Source organism: Macaca mulatta, chromosome 11 (assembly GCF_049350105.2).
Source record: "Macaca mulatta isolate MMU2019108-1 chromosome 11, T2T-MMU8v2.0, whole genome shotgun sequence".
Classification (NCBI taxonomy): domain Eukaryota; kingdom Metazoa; phylum Chordata; class Mammalia; order Primates; family Cercopithecidae; genus Macaca; species Macaca mulatta.
Genome location: NC_133416.1, coordinates 10,358,918 through 10,376,318, shown reverse-complemented (window position 1 = coordinate 10,376,318; position 17,401 = coordinate 10,358,918). Strand labels below are relative to the sequence as shown.

At 42.7% G+C, this 17,401-nt stretch overlaps 1 protein-coding gene across 2 annotated transcripts; it reads left to right on the top strand.

Annotated features, from left to right (window-relative positions):
• The first annotated feature begins 1,391 nt into the window (after nucleotides 1-1,391).
• Nucleotides 1,392-14,027, top strand: TMEM52B (transmembrane protein 52B). 2 transcript variants are annotated; one of them, XM_015151062.3, is made up of 5 exons: nucleotides 1,392-2,080; nucleotides 5,083-5,126; nucleotides 7,862-7,900; nucleotides 8,949-9,118; nucleotides 11,990-14,027. In XM_015151062.3, the coding sequence occupies exons 1-5, from the start codon at nucleotides 1,982-1,984 to the stop codon at nucleotides 12,211-12,213; spliced, it is 576 nt and encodes a 191-aa protein (XP_015006548.1). In that variant the 5' UTR covers nucleotides 1,392-1,981; the 3' UTR covers nucleotides 12,214-14,027. The 2 variants fall into 2 exon arrangements, with proteins under 2 accessions (XP_015006548.1, XP_028685074.1); XM_028829241.2 differs by lacking the exon at nucleotides 5,083-5,126 and having other exon boundaries at nucleotides 1,447-2,080.
• Nucleotides 14,028-17,401: the final 3,374 nt, after the last annotated feature.

Here is a 17,401-nt window from a genome sequence, read left to right as displayed (position 1 = left end):
AAAAACAAAAGACTGTCAGTGCTCATTTTGTTTTGAAACTGACAGATTTTAAATCACCAGGATTGTACCAGGCCATTCTCTCATTATTTGTTTTCCTTAGCTGACAACAAAAACAGGTTATATCCTCCATTCTCCTATCCCATCATCAAGCTGTGTGTGAGGACCCTTAGAGTATGATCACCCACTCAAGAGTCTCCCTTCCACAATCACTCAGTAGAATTAGATTTACTGAGCGAGAAAGGCCCTGAAAGGAGGTTTTATTCAATTCTTATGAGATTGAGATAGATATATCACTGTAAACTGACATCTACTTTTCTTATCCCAGCCTGGCCAACATGGTAAAACTTTGTCTCTATTAAAAATAGAAAAGTTAGCTGGGTGTTGTGGTGGGTGTCTGTAATCCCAGCTACTCAGGAGGCTGAGGCAGGAGAACTGCTTGAACCCAGGAGGCAGAGGTTGCAGTGAGCCGAGATCACACCATTGCACTCCAGCTTGGCGACAGAGAGACTCTGTCTCCAATAATAATAATAATAATATTTTTATTAAATATTTGGTATTAAGTAAAAGATCACCTACTTAAGTATAAATCATTCATACAGCATTCGTTTGTTACTTTTATTATTTTGATTTTTTGAGTCAGATTCTCGCTCTGTCGCCCAGGCTGGAGTATAGTGGTGTGATCTCCATGCACTGCAACCTCTGCCTTCCGGGTTCAAGCGACCTCCTGCCTTAACCTCCCAAGTAGCTGGGATTACAGGTGCCTGCCATGACACACAGCTAATTTTTGTATGTTTAGTAGAGACAGCGTTTCATCATGCTGTCCAGGCTGATCTCAAACTGCTGGCCTGAAGTTATCAGCACCCCTTGGCCTCCCAAAGTGCTGGGATTACAGGCGTGAGCCATGGCACCCGGCCGCATTTGTTTCTGTAGATTTGTTTCATTATAACTATTCTATGCTCTTGCGTGTGTGCTTGTTTTTATTCTGACCTTAGGTTTTATTTTCCTGAGTGGCAAGACTTATTTGTCAATCACATCACTACTTTACCAAAGAGATAGATAGATAGAGAGAGAGAGAGAGAGAGAGAGAGAGAGAGAGAGAGAGAGAAGGCACAAAGAAAAAGATAAGAAAGAAAGCAAGCTATACATTTGCTTTTTTAAAATTTGGTTTTAAATGACATTTTAAAAAATGTCTTTCTCAGTTATCCATTTCAATGGGAAGTGAAGTCAGGGTGGAGGAAGATGTCACTGATAACACATGAAAATTCTAATCTTCCAACTTGATTTCTCATCTTCGAGTCTGTTTTCTCCAAAGATGAGATGGCTTTCCTGTTCATTTCCTGTTCATTTGGCAACCTCTCAGTCTTACCCCAGCGGTTAGGGATAAATGACCCAGAACCAGGAGAGTTGATTATCAACATAGTGAAGGGGAGGGTTTCAAAGAGCAAGAAAGGGTTGTTAATCACATGGAGAGAGAAGAAAGGAGAGTAGCAGGGTGACTTTCACCCTGCAACAGTCACTCCAGAGTACTCTGGTGAAGGATCAAGAATATAACCAGTTTTCTGATGAAGAAAAGAATATATTTGATCACCAGTAATCTGCCTTTGACCATCTTCTACGCCAAGTTTTTCATCACTGTCTAGAAAAATACTTCAGAGGACACATATGTCCTCTTTGCATGTCTCCTTTTTGGGAGCAGTAGGAGAAAGAAACTTAAAGATGTAGAAAGAATTAATAGTATAACGGAAAGAAAGAAGGCAAAAGGAAGTAAATGTGGAGGCCAGAGAAATAGTAATAAGAATAAAGAAGAAAACCAGGAAAAAAGAGGAGGGAAAGGCCATAGAAAATAATAACCAGAGACAGACAGAGGAGGAGACAGAGAGAAAGAGAGAGAGAAAAGCTGATAAATTCCTGAGAAAAGTTTCTCTCCTTAAGAATTCTAGGTCAAGAAGTCAAATATGGCACAGAGCATTGAAAGGAGGCAATGGATGCCCAGTGCAAGATTCTGAAGAAACAGGAATTCAGCCCGATGGGAGTCCGAATTCATGTCGCGACGGCCTCTGCCCTGGTGCATTGCATCCTGGTGAGTTCAGTGGTGAAAAAGCAGCGAGACAATATTTTTCCCCAGATTAATCAACTCAGAAGAATCTGAGACGAAATGAACTGCGGGGTGGGGAGACATATACAGAACCCAGGGAGTCGTAGGGAAATGAATACACTACAAAGTTTCCTTAGTATTACGAGATTGCATAGATGTATGTGTGACTGACGGCAACGACAATGAAAAGGGGGACAGAAATTAGAGTGAGCATGGAAACACGCAGGATTGCCGTGGCACTTTAAAAGTGTCACTGAAGTATATTTCTCTCTTTTAGCATCTTATCACCCATCCCTCAAAATTCCAAACAGATTATGAAAACTAGGTATGTGATTCCCCTAAATGGAATTTCCCATCCAGGAATTTCTAACCATCTTCTAGCAGTTTAGGTGTGTCTAGTCTAGAAATAAGAGAGGGAGGGCTCTTTTAAAATATTTTGGGCCTACAATGAATCAGAAGTCTCTGAGTAATCCATTAGTGGAGAAAAGGGTCACTGGACTGAGGGATTCTAAGCAATCGCCATGGGGAAATGTATAGAGCTATGCCATCTAGCAAGAAGGAGAGCAAATGAAGAAAACTGGATAGTTTCAGATTCCAGTATGGCCCCTGTACAAAGTGGGCTGAGGTTTTTTTTTGTTTGTTTGTTTTTTTGTTTTTTTTTTTTGTTTTTTTTTTTTGCTAATAGACCAGCTAAAGTGGTATCTGAAAATCCGTTTTTTCTTATATTTTCTTTTTGCTTCCTCTTCACTTCCTTTGCCTTCTCTTTCCTTCATTTTTCCTCTCTTTTCTCTTTGCAACAAGCCTGAAAAGTGGCATTTTCTCTGCTGAGCACTTTAGGCTTCTCTTACTTTTAGTGAAGAAAGTGAAAGAAAGTACCATGGTTGGGTGGAAGAAACACACGCTTTGTCATCCTCAGTGGCCATTTCTTTCAAATGAAAACACAAGCAGGAGTTTCTCAAATGTTATCTGCAAAGCCTGGCTATTCATCCTTTTACAAATCTTTTCAACTGATAGGTTTTGAGTATGTGTGTCTCCTTACCCCTTCACTGCCCACCATAAACTCCCAATAGTTACAAATCTCTGTTTCTTTTCTAAGGGACTTTGTGGTTGCTTTCCTGAAATATCAGAGCACTCAAGTTATTAGAAGACAGAAGCAGCTTCTAGAATTAAATTAATGGTGGTGGTGGTGGTGGTGGTGGTGGTGGTGGTGGTGGTGGTGGTGTTAAACGGAGTTTTGCTCTTGTTCCCCAGGCTAGAGTGCAATAGCACCATCTTGGCTCACTGCAACCTCCGCCTCCAGGGTCCAAGTGATTTTCTTGCCTCAGCCTCCCAAGTAGCTGAGATTACAGGCATGCACCACCATGCCTGGCTCATTTTGTATTTTTTTAGTACAGACAGGGTTTCACCATGTTGGTCAGGCTGATCTCAAACTCCTGACCTCAAGTGATCCACCCACCTCGGCCTTCTGAAGTGGCGGGATTACAGGTGTGAGCCACTGCACCCAGCCTTGAATGGGTTTTTGAAAGAGGAAGTCAACTTAAAAAATCAGGTAGAAGAAAGAGTGGACAATTTTGTTTTTTTGTTTTTGTTTTTTGTTTTCTGTAGAAGGAATAGAAGGGACTTGATAGCAATATCGAGGAATTGTTAGAGCAAACTTGTCCCCAGTGTTATTGATTCTTTCAACACATATCTATGATAGGGTTTGATTTGAGTTCTGTCTACATCAATAGGTGTGTACATTTGGTCACATTTCTTTCTTGCTTTTTTTTTTCCCCAAGACGGAGTCTTGCTCTCCCAGGCTGGAGTGCAGTGGCATGATCTTGGCTCACTGCAACCTCCACTTGCCAGGTTTAAGCAATTCTCCTGCCTCATCCTCCAGAGTAGCTGGGATTACAGGTGCACACCACCACACCTGGCTAATTTTTGTATTTTTAGTAGAGACGGGATTTCACCATGTTGGCCAGACTGGTCTCGAACTCCTGACCTTGTGATCCGCCCACTTTGGCCTCCCAAAGTGCTGGGATTATAGGCGTGAGCCACCATGCCTGGCCTGGTCACATTACTTAAAACCCTGTGCCTTAGTCCCTTAACCTTTCAAGATAAGGTTAAATATACCCACCAAGAGAGTTATTGTGATTAAATGCTATGAAATATTAAGAGTTCATGGCCGGTCATGGTGGCTCATGCCTGTAATCCCAGCAGCACTTTGGGAGGCAGAGGCGGGTGGATCACTTGAGGTCAGGCGTTCGAGACTAGCATGGCCAACATGGTGAAACCCCATCTCTACTAAAAATACAAAAATTAACCAGGCGTGGTGGCACGTGCCTGTAGTCCCAGCTACTCAGGAGGCTGAGGCAGGAGAATTGCTTGAACCCGGGAGGTGGAGGTTGCAGTGAGCCAAGATCATGCCACTGCACTCCAGCCTGGGTGACAGAGCAAGACTCAAAAAACAAACAAACAACAACAAACAAACAAACAAACAAAATAACAGAGTTGTTAGCAGTCTGACTGGTATCTAGTAGCTATTCAATAAAGAAGACCATCTGTCCCACTGGTCCCCTTGCTTTTCCCCTTCTTCCTTTGTATAGTCATTGTCACACTAAGAGGATGAAAATGAGCAGTGGTGTAGAATTCAACTGGGCAGGAGTTAGGAGGACAATAGCAATATCCCAAGGGACAGAGAGATCAGGAATTTTCTACTGCAGACAATTTAATGTAAATGGCTACCTCTCATTCACAAAGGGTGATGCTCACCCACCACCAAAACAACAGACAAGATATTCGTTCTTCACGGTTCCCTTACCTCAAGTACAAAAGCCAGCAAGTATGGGAGAGATGAAAATGGCAGTCCTAAATAGACTGCCCCTAAGACTGTGACTTTCTTACTGGTTGATCTAACACAGCACAACCATGAGAGATGATTGGTAGGCAGCTGAACACAGCAGACAAGACAATTTCCCTGTATAAGACAATTTCTCTTTCTACAGCTTTCTGGGACGAGATGCGAGGAAAACTGTGGTAATCCTGAACAGTAAGTATAGAGTTCAAGCTGGGAGGAAGGAGCAACAGACAAAAACATCACTACCCTAAAGACAGTCAAGATGTCATTAGACATCTATGACTTCCTTTTATTTATTTTTACTTACGTAATAGATCTCATAGATGAGTTATCACAAAATAAAGACAGTGTTTGTATCATCTTAAAGCACTCAAAAATAACACTGCTGACAGCATGTTTTTACCCCAAGCCTATCTTCCCATCAAAGCAGCACGATTAATCTCAACTTATACAGTCATAGAGACTTGCAAAAGGCTTCCTTAGCCCTGCTTCTCAGTGACTCACCAGGACAGACTGGGTTTGGTATCTAGTCACTGGCGTACATATTTGGGTGATTTCCAAAGTAACATTATCACTTTAAGTTTGAAAGTATTTTCTAGTTTTTAGGGCATGTTAACATTTATTGCAGACTTCATTTAGCTATCACTTTGACGTAGTTGTCAACTAATCCAAACTTGCCACACTTAGGTCTTATGTAGACACAGAGGATGTGAAGATAAATATGCAAGAGTCATTCCACTTAAAGAAACTACAAAATAAAAATTTTAAAAAGTAGGGGCACTTTGAATAAAAACTTGTTTAGGATGAAGAAAAATACATATTTAGCCATGGGAAGAGTTTCCCGATAGCCAGGTCTGTTAAACCCAGGGAAATGGTGATGGCCTTGATTACCTTCACATGCACATTGTGTGTTGACTACTTGATAACTGCTTTTTGAGGTTTTACACCTCTGCCACCATAGGAAGAGTCCTTTCCTATAAACCAGAATCTAATTAGAACCAGAGGAATTTTCAACAAGTAAGAAATGTGGGAAAACTAAGAGGAGTCATTGTTCAGTGAAAAAACCAAAAAAAACTATATTTTCTATAAATGCGTGACCAGAGAATAAAAATAGATTCACTAGATTTCAGTAGATTCATGTATCAGAAAGAATTATTAAATAACAAAATTTACTACTCTTCAAACATACACAGATACTTTGCCTCACCTCATTCTCCAGTTTCTGACCTTATCTTCTACTCCTTCTCCCATAAAATCCGTATTTTTTTTTTATTCTTACAGAGAAAATTTACAGTTGCCATAGTGAACACAGAACATTTATTTAGCTCTCATCATGGTAAAGTTGGCTTCTACTTTTTTCCCTCTTCCTGTTTGGTCTCAGTGGATATATATATTAGTTTTGATCTTGGATGTGAAAAATTAGGGTACTCTTTACGGTGGGTGTGATACTGTGAAATATATATTTGATTTTGTCCCCATCTCCTAGCATACAATTTCTAAAATCCCCAAAGTAAGTAGTATCATTTTGCATGCTAATGAGTTGACTGGTGGCTGGCAGCCCCTAGGTAGATTCAGGGTGGGGCTGGTCATTGGAAGGACCAAGGCAGAATGCTTAAAGCCACATCCCTCAACATCCAAGGAAAATGGAGGGGCTGAAGTTGATCATCAATGGCCAATGATTTAATCAATCATGCCTACATAATGAAGCTTTCATAAAAATCCCAAAGGATGGATTTGAAGAGTTTCTGTACAGCTGAACAGGTGGTGGTTTCTGAAGGGTGGTGCACTCGGAAGACATGCAAGCTCCGTGTCCCTTCCCACATGCTTTGCTCTATGCATCTCTTCATCCGCATCCTCGGTAATATTCTTTGTGATAAACTGTAGATGTAAGTGAGTGTTTCCCTGAGTTCTGTGAGCTGCTCTAACAAATTAATGCAACCCCAAGAGGGAGTCAGGGAACCCCCAATTTGTAACCAGTAGGTCAGAAGCACAGGCAAAACAACTTGTGATTGGCATCAGAATTCTGGGGAGCAGTCTAGGGGACTGAGCCCTTACCCTATGGGATCGGATCCTATCTCCAGGCAGGTAGTGTTGGAATTGAATTGAATTAGAGGACACTCAGCTGTTGTCTGTTGCTGGAAGATTGCTTGCTTGGTGTGTAGGGAAATCCCCACCCACACATCTGGTGTCAGAGGGCTGGGAGAGTATAGCAGGAAGAAACTCAGTTTTTTTTCCCCTACATTCTCAGTGGGAGTGTTGCAACAGCTTGCAAAAGATAAATTACAAATGTGATTGTATGACTTTCATACTCATAACTGAAATTTTCTTTATGTTTACATTTTATTAACCTCAAATTTACACGAGTCCTAACTTTTACATCCATTTTCAAAGTTACTCTTTGTAAACTTGCATTCCAAGTTATTTCTTGGTATTTTTTCTTTTTTTTCTTTTTGAGATGGAGTCACCACGGCTGGCTAATTTTTGTATTTTTAGTAGAGACGGGGTTTCACTGTGTTGGCCAGGCTGGTCTCCAACTGCTGACCTCGTGATCTGCCTGCCTCGGCCTCGCAAAGTGCTGGGATTACAAGCATGAGGCACCGAGCCTGGCCCTTTCTTGGTAATTTTTATCATAAATGTTTACAACAGGCACATACATGTTTTCTATGAACACTTCCAATAACCACTAGTTTGTTTTATAATGATTTACAAAATGACTTGGACAGTGCCATCTATAGTATAAAGTACTATTTAAAGCATATAATTTGGCAAAAGATTCAACTAGCTACATTGAATTTAAAAAACATAACCCATAGTGCTTTTATTATAACAAGGTATCACATCACATTGTAACTCATATTTCTGAGTCTGGAGTTATAACAGGGATTGACTATATTTTTAATATACAAAACTTTATTCTTTCTTTATAGTTGCCTGACCACAGACTGGGTACATCTCTGGTATATATGGTAAGTTTCACTTATAATACCGAAAAAGACACTGTATTTCTCAGGGTCATTAAAAATGACAGACTGCCTACTTACTTAGCATCTCATGGAGTAAGATTTCATTACTTCATCACTACCTATGTGACAATATGTCAGGATTTCCTTTTTCAATACCATCTCCTCCACAAACATCAAACCATTATTGTGTGCTTCCCTCAGAGTCTGTTCTAGAAATATCTCCACAAAGGAGATTACTTTAGTGAATCAAAAAGCAGAGCCTGGCCGGGTGCAGTGGCTCACACCTGTAATCCCGACACTTCGGGAGGCCGAGGCAGGCAGACCACTTTGAGGCCAGGAGTTTGAGACCAGCCTGAGCAATATAAAGAAACCCCATCTCTATTAAAAATACAAAAAAAGCTGGGCGCAGTGGCTCATGCCTGTAATCCCAGCACTTTGGGAGGCCGAGGGAGTGGATCACCTGAGGTCAGGAGTTTGAGACCCGCCTGACCAACCTGGAGAAACCCCGTCTCTACTAAAAATACAAAATTAGCCAGGCATGGTGGCACATGCCTGTAATCCCAGCTACTCAGGAGGCTAAGGCAGGAGAATCGCTTGAATCCAGGAGGAATACGTTGCGGTGAACTGAGATCGCACCATTACACACCAGCCTGGGCAATGAGAGCGAAACTCTGTCTCAAAAAAAAAAAAATTAGTCGAGTGTGGTGGCATGTGCCTATAGTACTGGCTACTCAGGAGGCTGAGATCATGCCACTTCACTCCAGCCTGGGCAGCAGAGCAAGACTCTGTCTCAGAAAAGAATAAGAAAGCAGCCCCCTCAAATTACCTTACATGTCTTATTATTTGTTCTAATGGATTGACTTACTCCAGCTGACAAAATAAGGTTATCTATAAAGCAAAAGCCTTGAAATTAAAATTATAAATTAAAATGTTTATAATTATTCTATAAAATATTTAAACAAGAATCAAAACTCAGACATTAAAGACTGGTTACAGCAGAGCTGGGAAAAAAGCCAGATCCCAGTCTCACTTGCCCCACGGGCTTTTGCAGGTTGCTGGTGGGAATTGGTGCGCTGCTTCTGCTGTGTGGCCTGTCTTCCCTGTGCTTCCGCTGCTGCTGTCTGAGCCGCCAGCAAAATGGGGAAGATGGGGGCCCACCGCCCTATGAAGTGACTGTCATTGCTTTCGATCACGACAGCACTCTCCAGAGCACTATCACATGTGAGTACATTGACCTTTTAACCTGGGAGAAGGACCCCATTTAAATGAATAACGAAAAGAGTGCAAAGGCGTAGAACCACTGATCGAGTAATATTAAAGATTCCACGACTCACAATTCCCAGAAGCCTGATGCTGCAGTGACCTGGGCTGTCATTGAAGCTGTGTTCTCAAGGGTCTGTCTGAATGACCATAAAGAAGGAAGTGAAATATTGGAGGCTGTTGGAAGTATTGAATAGGAAGAATTAGCCAGTTTATAACTAGTTACTTTGCTAAAAACTATTTTGAACTCCAAACAGATGCCTTTTTCAAAATGTCTTGGATTTTGTGAAATCTACTTTTTCTATTTTCTATACTATTTTATATTTTTAAAGAAATTAATGGCATGTACTTTCAGCTCTTTATTCTTCAAGTCTTGATACACTAAATTTTAGCCTTAACATTTTCTCAGTGATTACAAGACACTTTCCCTTTCTTCTGCGGTTCCATTCTTTCCATTTTTTTTTTTTTTTTTTTTTTTTTTTTGAGATGGAGTCTCGTTCTGTTACCCAGACCAGAGTGCACTGGCGCAATCTCAGGCTCACTGCAACCTCCGCCTTCCGGGTTCAAGCACTTCTCTCCCTTAGCCTCCAGAGTAGCTGAGATTACAGGCGCCCACCACTACGCCTGGCTAATTTTTGTATTTTTAGTAGACGCGGGATTTCACCATCTTGGCCAGGCTGGTCTCAAAATCCTGACCTTGTGAGCCACCCGTCTCCGCCTCACAAAGTGCTGGGATTACAGGCGTGAGTCACCACGCCCGGCCAAAATTGATTGCTTTCTTTTTTTGAGATGGAGTCCCCCTCTGTTGCCCAGGCTGGAGTGCCGTGATGGGATTTCAGCTCACTGCAAACTCCGCCTCCCAGGTTCAAGAGATTCTCATGCCTCAGCCTCCTGAGTAGCTGGAATTACAAGCAGCCACCACCACACCAGGCTAATTTTTTTTTATTTCTATTTATTTATTTATTTTTATTCTTGGTGTAAACAATTTACCATGTTGATCAGGCTGGTCTCAAACTCCTGACCTCATGATCCACCTGCCTCTGTCTCCCAAAATGCTGGGATTACAAGCATGAGCCACTGTGCCTGGACTATGTTCTTTCCTAAAATTGAAGAGCCAGTACCAGTCAGAACACCAGCTGGCAAAATGTGGATATTTATTTTGAAAAGAGAATGGCTGGGCGCAGTGGCTCCTGCCTGTAATTCCAGCACTTTGCGAGGCTGAGGCGGGTGGCTTACTTGAAGTCAGGAGTTCGAGACCAACCTGGCCAACATGATGAAACCTCATCTCTACTAAAAATACAAAAACTAGCCAGGCGTGGTGGCACGCACCGGCAATCCCAGCTACTCGGGAAGCTGAGGCGTGACATTCGCTTGAACCCGGGAGGCAAAGGTTGAAGTGAGCCAAGATCATGCCACTGCACTCCAGCCTGGGTGAGTGACAGAGCAAGATCCTGTCTCAAAACAACAGCAACAACAACATCAAAAATAGAATGATATGATGTGTTGCTGTTCACCTTTCCTACCTCCCCTTTCTCACTGTCGTCTTAGGAAAAAAAGATAACCAACGCTGGGCACCATGGCTCAGGCCAAGGTGGGCAGATCGCCTGAGCTTAGGCGTTTGAGACCACCCTGGGCAACATGGTGAAACTCCGTCCCTATTAAAATACAAAATTTAGCAGGGCGTGGTGGCACGGGCTTGTAGTCCCAGCTACTCGGGAGGCTGAGGCACAAGAATCATTTGAGCCCAGGAGGTGGAGGTTTCAGTGAGCCCAGATGGCGCCATTTCACTCCAGCTTGGGCTACAGAGTGAGACACCATCTAAGAAAGAAAGAGAAAAAAAAAGGAAAGGAAGAAGAAAAAGAAAAATTAAAAAAATAGCTGAGCATGGTGGCTCATGCTTGTAATCCCAGAACTTTGGGAGACCGAGGCAGGTGAATCATTTGAGGCCAGGAGATTGAGACCAGACTGGCCAACATGGTGAAACCCCACCTCTAATAAAAATACAAAATTAGCCAGGCATGTTGGCACATGCCTGTAATCCCAGCTACTCGGGAGACTGAGGAAGAAGAGAATCGTCTGAACCTGGGAGGCAGAGATTGCAGTGAGCTGAGATTGTGCCGCTGCACTCCAACCTGGGTGACAGATTCAGACCCTGTCTTAAAAAAAAAAAGAAAAGAGATGAGGTAAAAATAAATAATCCTAAGGAGTCTATAGTATCGGGGGCTGGGGGAAAGGGATCTAAGTCTGAAAGGGGAAAGGGCAGGGTTGAGATGCAGAAATATTCTTGGCCGGGCGCGGTGGCTCACTCCTATAATCCCAGCACTTTGGGAGGCCAAGGCAGGTGGATCACCTGAGGTCAGGAGTTCGAGACCATCCTGGCCAACATAGTGAAACCCCCTCTCCACTAAAAATACAAAAATTAACTGGGTGCCTGTAATCCCAGCTACTCGGGAGGCTGAGGGAGGAGAATCGCTTGAACCCAGGAGGCGGAGGTTGCAATGAGCCAAGATCCGCCGTTGCACTCCAGCCTGGGCAACAAGAGCGAAACTCTGTCTAAAAAAAAAAAAAAAAAAAAAAAAAAAAGAGAGAGAGATGCAGAAACATTCTTTAGATTATTTGAGGATACCAGAGAAAACAGGTCCTTCTAGCAGAGCAGGAAGCCGGGTTGTAAACATGCTTCAAAGGATATTCATAAAATATGGGGCAAGGAGTGACAATGAGTTTGGATGCTTGTTAAAAATGAAGCAACAGTTAAGTGTGAAGTAAGTCTGTGCTGTCTGAGGGTGTCCCATTTCCCTTAGTTCCTTAGCTCTGTTCCTTCTTTCTTCACAGCTCTGCAGTCGGTGTTTGGCCCTGCAGCTCGGAGGATCCTGGCTGTGGCGCACTCCCACAGCTCCCTGGGCCAACTGCCCTCCTCTTTGGACACCCTCCCAGGGTATGAAGAAGCTCTTCATATGAGTCGCTTCACAGTAGCCAGGTGTGGGCAGAAAGCACCTGATCTACCCCCAGTGCCTGAAGAAAAGCAGCTGCCTCCGATAGAGAAGGAGTCAACTTGAATAGTTGACTCTTGGAACTGATGAGAGCTGCCATTTTATAAATTGGGGTGGAGGTATGTCCAGAGTCTGTGGGAAAATGGAACACATTCTTTTCTAACCCTCAGAAGTTTTAGGATGGCATCTAACACCATCATTCCAGGGAAAGATGGTTCTTACTCTTCATTCGCAGGCCTTTATATCTTCTGATACAGAATGCTCTAATTGGGAACTCTTAATTTTTTATCCAATGGTCAAAATCTGCAAGTAATCTCTAGCCACGCTGATTACCACTAAACCGGGAAAACATGAAGGTGTCTTGAATTCCTTCAACTATTGAGTGCATATAAAATTCCTGTACCCACATGATACTGCCAGTTGCGTCTCTCTGTGTCAGCTAATCCATTGCGATAAAGTGGAAAAGAAAGACAACAGTGTTAGCACAGCCATCAACATTAATGCACTGAATGCATGCATCTTTCCTTCTGAGACAGCAATCAATTTTACACCAAATGACAATGATCATCTTAGACAGCACAACATACCCACCCGGATATCTAAAAGCTAGGGATGGGATTGCTGATACGGGCTAAAAGAACACAGTATAGTATTCAAGTGCAACTGATTCAAATATCAGTCTTTCTTTCCTCTGGTCCTGCCCCTCCGCAGTATGAAAAACCATACTCACAGAACCATACTGTGCAGTAACAGTTGGATTAATTCTTCAGTTCCTCTGCACTGTAAACACATACGTGTGCACACATGCATGTACACATGCTGTGTACACAGTGTACATACTGTGCAGTAACAGTTGGATTAATTCTTCAGTTCCTCTGCACTGCAGACACATACGTGTGCACACATGCATGTACACATGCACCCTGTTTTAACTCTAAAGGTTTAAATAGTGTTGCTTTGCTTCTTTCCTGTTTTGCCTGGACCACTTAAAGCCACAACACTCTGTAGTGACTCACGCTAGTCTCTAGTGGTGGCCCTCACTGCCACCTAGTGGAGCCATGGTAGAAAATACACTCTCCTTTAAGCCTATCGGCACATCTCTCCAGTTCTTGGAGCAAAAACTAAATGGTGAGCTAAGCCTGGATGGAATGCTTCCTAGGAACCATGCGGCAGTGTAGTGCTAATCTATCCACATATCATACCACCTCCCAAAGTATTATCGGAAAATCGAGGAAGTGATGCATATTTGGGGAAAAACTACTCACCTTAGATAAGTCACTGAAATCCTTTTTCTTTTCTTTTCTTTTTTTTTTTTTTGAGATGGAGTTTTGCTCTTGTAGCTCAGGCTGGGATGCAATGGCATGATCTCGGCTCACTGCAACCTCCTCCACCTCTTGGATTCAAGCGATTCTTCTGCCTCAGCTTCCCGAGTAGCTGGGATTACAGGTGCTCGCCACCATGCCCAGTTAATTTTTGTATTTTTAGTGGAGAGGGGGTTTCACCATGTTGGCCAGACTGGTCTAGAACTCCTGACATCAGGTGATCCACCCCCGTTGGCCTCCCGAAGTGCTGGAATTACAGGCCTGACCCACCGCTCCTGGCCTGAAATCTTTAAAGCAGTTTTCTCACCTAGAAAACAGGGAATAATAACACCTCAGAAGGTTGTTGTGAAGATCAAAGAAGCTAAATGTATGCGGCATAATTTGTAAAGTGTTATGCATATGTATGCTATTCTTCCTACTGTCATCTAACCTTCCCTTGTCTACTATGATTTTTCCGCGAGCTATGTTCCCATTTTTGCCAGCCATGTTACTGTTGTCACACCTGAAGTGGCTTTATGTTTATCAATAAATACTTGTTGATTGAGGTAAACAACAACAGATATAAGTGATTCCTCTTAATATGTTCTGGGTAGAGGTAAGGAATACTTGAGAAATCTAACTGTTTATTAGCCAATTAATTAGCTCCAGTACTCAGAGAGGCAACACAGAGCCAGGGATTGGCTAATTAGTGCAGCTCCTTGTTAACTACATTCTTGGAACGCTCACTTAGCCCAGAGGGGAAAATGTTCTGAGTATAACCTGCTGTTGATCTGAAACTATCCTGAGTCATTTAACAAATTGGCTCTGGGAATTACTGAAATGCATGCATTGCTAATAGTGCCTGAAGTGACTTTGTTTTACTGCTGCCAGATGAGTCATTCAGTCCTCAAAGACACATTCCAGAAGACATTCTAGGCTCTTCTATTCAGGCACCAGGACACCACAGACTTGACAAAGGTAAAACGTTCATTGGCATTAGAAAATCTTGGGGAAATCTTGCCTATAAGGTCTTATTCTAAAGGAATCTCTCTGCCCCACAGCCACTTCCTAGCCCCTACCCCCTTATTTGAAATATAGAATCATTTCCAACCGTGACATGCTACTCTGTCCCCTGTCTCCATCTCATAGTGTGCCTTTTCCTAATCTGCTTCACATGTGCTGCTCCTCAGTCACGTGGAGTCGCTCACTCCCGTAACCCTCCCATTTGGTCACGAGTTATTTGCACCCCTTTGGCCTCAATTATTTCTATACTGAATCTAATGCATCTGTTAATCACCTCCATCGCCATCATTATTGTTCTCAATTTTTTAAAATCCTTTTTAACTTTCTTCACATCTACTGTTCAAACACTGGCTCGGCTGGGCACGGTGGCTCACGCCTGTAATCCCAGCACTTTGGGAGGCCGAGGTGGGTGGATCACTTGAAGTCAGGAGTTCCAGACTATCCTGGTGTAACCCCGTCTCTACTAAAAACACAAAAATTAGCCAGGTGTGGTGGCGCGGGCCTGCAGTCCCAGCTACTCAGGCGGCTGAGGCAGGAGAATCGCTTGAACCTGGGAGGTGGAGGTTGCAATGAGCCGAGATCATGCCACTGCACTCCAGCCTGGGCAATAAGAGCAAAACTCCGTCTCAAAAAACATAAAATAAATAAATAAATAAATAAATAAATAAATAAATAAATAATCTTAGTTGTGCTTGCATTACAATCATTTAACAGGTTGTATGTGTGTTCTGCAAATATGATTTAAGAAATTATGTACCAGCTGGGGGCGCGGTGGCTCACGACTGTAATCCCAGCACTTTGGGAGGCCGAAGAGGGCAGATTACAGTGTCAGGAGTTCGAGACCAGCCTGACCAATATGGTGAAACCCTGTCTCTACTAAAAATACAAAAAGTAGTGGGCGTGGTGGCACATGCCTGTAATCCCAGCGACTCAGGAGACTGAGGCAGAAGAATCGCTTGAACCTGGGAGGCGAAGGTTGCAGTGAGCTGAGATTGTGCCACTGCACTCCAGCCTGGGCAACAGAGCGAGACTTTGTCTCTTAAAAAAAAAAAGAAAGAAAGAAATTATGTACCAATAATAGTGTAGAGCATACAGAACAAACAAACAGGTCCTCTGCCTTTCGGTCTTCACAGAGTTTACATCTTCACAAAGTTACATTTTCAGGAATATTAAGAAAAAGCAAGATAAAATAATAGCAGATTTATAAATACAAAGAGCTAAACAAAGACTGAGAGGGGACAACAAATAGGAGAGGGTAGAGGATACTTGGGAGAAGCAAAATAAGGGAAAAGCATCTTCGAAGATAGGAAAAGCATTTTCGAAGATAAGAAAAGCCTTGGTAAACCTGAGAAACTTAAAAAAAAATAGACAGAAAAACAGTAGAGACTGGGTGCGGTGGCCCACGCCTATAATCTCATCACTTTGGGAGGCTGAGGAGCGTGGATTACTTGAGGTCAGGCATTCATGACCAGCCTGGCCAATATGGTAAAACCCCATATCTACTAAAAATACAAAAATTAGCGGGGCGTGGTGGCTCGTGCCTGTAGTCCCAGCTGCCCTGGAGGTAAGGCAGGAGAATTGCTTGAACTCAGGAGGCAGAGGTTGCAGTGAACCAAGATAGTGCCACTGCATTCCAGCCTGGGCAACTAAGCGAGACTCTGTCAACAACAACAACAACAAATGTATTGAGAAGCGGTGGAAGGATTTTTTTTTTTTTTTTTTTTTTTTAGACAGAGTTTCCCTCCTGTCGCTCAGGCTGGAGTGCAGTGGCGCGATCTCTGCTCACTGCAACCTCTGCCTCCTGGGTTCAAGTGGTTCTCCTGCCTCAGCCTCCCAAGTAGCTGGAGCTACAGGCATGAGCCACCACACCCGCCTAATTTTTGTATTTTTTGTAGAGACGGGGTTTCACTATGTTGGCCAGACTGGTCGCCAACTCCTGAACTCAGGTGATTCATCTGCCTCGACCTCCCAAACTGCTGGGATTACAGGCATGAGCCACCGCGCCTGGCCTTTGGAAGGATTTTAAATAAGTCACTTGATGCAATTTGAATTTTAAGACAATGACTCTCAGTGCTACAGGAGAATGGAGTGGAGTGGGAAAGTCAGAAGGTCAGAAGTCAAAGGTCAGATCAGGGAAAGTCTTCAGAGGTACTGAAGAATAGTGGATAAAAGATGATTGTGGATAGGATGAGTGTGGTGAGAATAAAGGGAGAGAGAGAGATAAATGTAGGAATTTGAGAGAGATATTGGAGATAGGATCATCAGGACTTGCTGCTGAATTGGAGAGGAAAATGTGTTAAGGAAAGGAAGTGAAGAACGACTTCTAGATCATTTACCTGAGCTGATGCATGGAAAGTACAGGTATTTATTAGTATGGAGAAGACTGGAGAAAGACCAGATTCAAGAGAAAATGTAAACAATGCTTTCTAAAAGTGAGAAATAAGGCATTCACTGGTGAAATATGTACCAAGTTAATCTAAGACAAGTCCTACTGCACTAAACAGTAAAAGAAACTCAAACATGCTAATGGATTAAGTCAAAGTTTTCTTTGGAAATGAATGAGAAAAGCCTCAATTCGTGAAAAACAAAAGAAAAATGAATTTTACATTAGTCATTTAGCTTTGTAATGTTTTTAAGATAATTCACGGGAGACTGCATGGAAACTGTTGGTTATGCCTCTCTGAGACTCTGGGGTTTGGACAGGAGGATATAAGTTTGGAAACTATCAAGTTAAAATATATATTCATATATATGGACATAAATGAGATCATCTCTCCCCATCCTCACCCTCTTGATTTTTTTTCCCTCTCACTCCTTTAATTTTTCTCTTTCCACCAATTTCTTCCCTTTAGCATACAGTAGTTTAGTATGAATTGTATACTATAAAGGGAGGGCAGTGCATGAAGTTGAAGTGGCACACTGCTCAGCCT

Coding starts and splice junctions, on each gene's coding strand:
- TMEM52B (XM_015151062.3), top strand. CDS start 1,982: ATGGATGCCCAGTGCAAGATTCTGAAGAAACAGGAATTCAGCCCGATG. Junction 5,127..7,861: donor AACTGTGGTAATCCTGAACA/GTAAGTATAGAG, acceptor CTTTCTTTATAG/TTGCCTGACCACAGACTGGG. Junction 7,901..8,948: donor GTACATCTCTGGTATATATG/GTAAGTTTCACT, acceptor GGGCTTTTGCAG/GTTGCTGGTGGGAATTGGTG.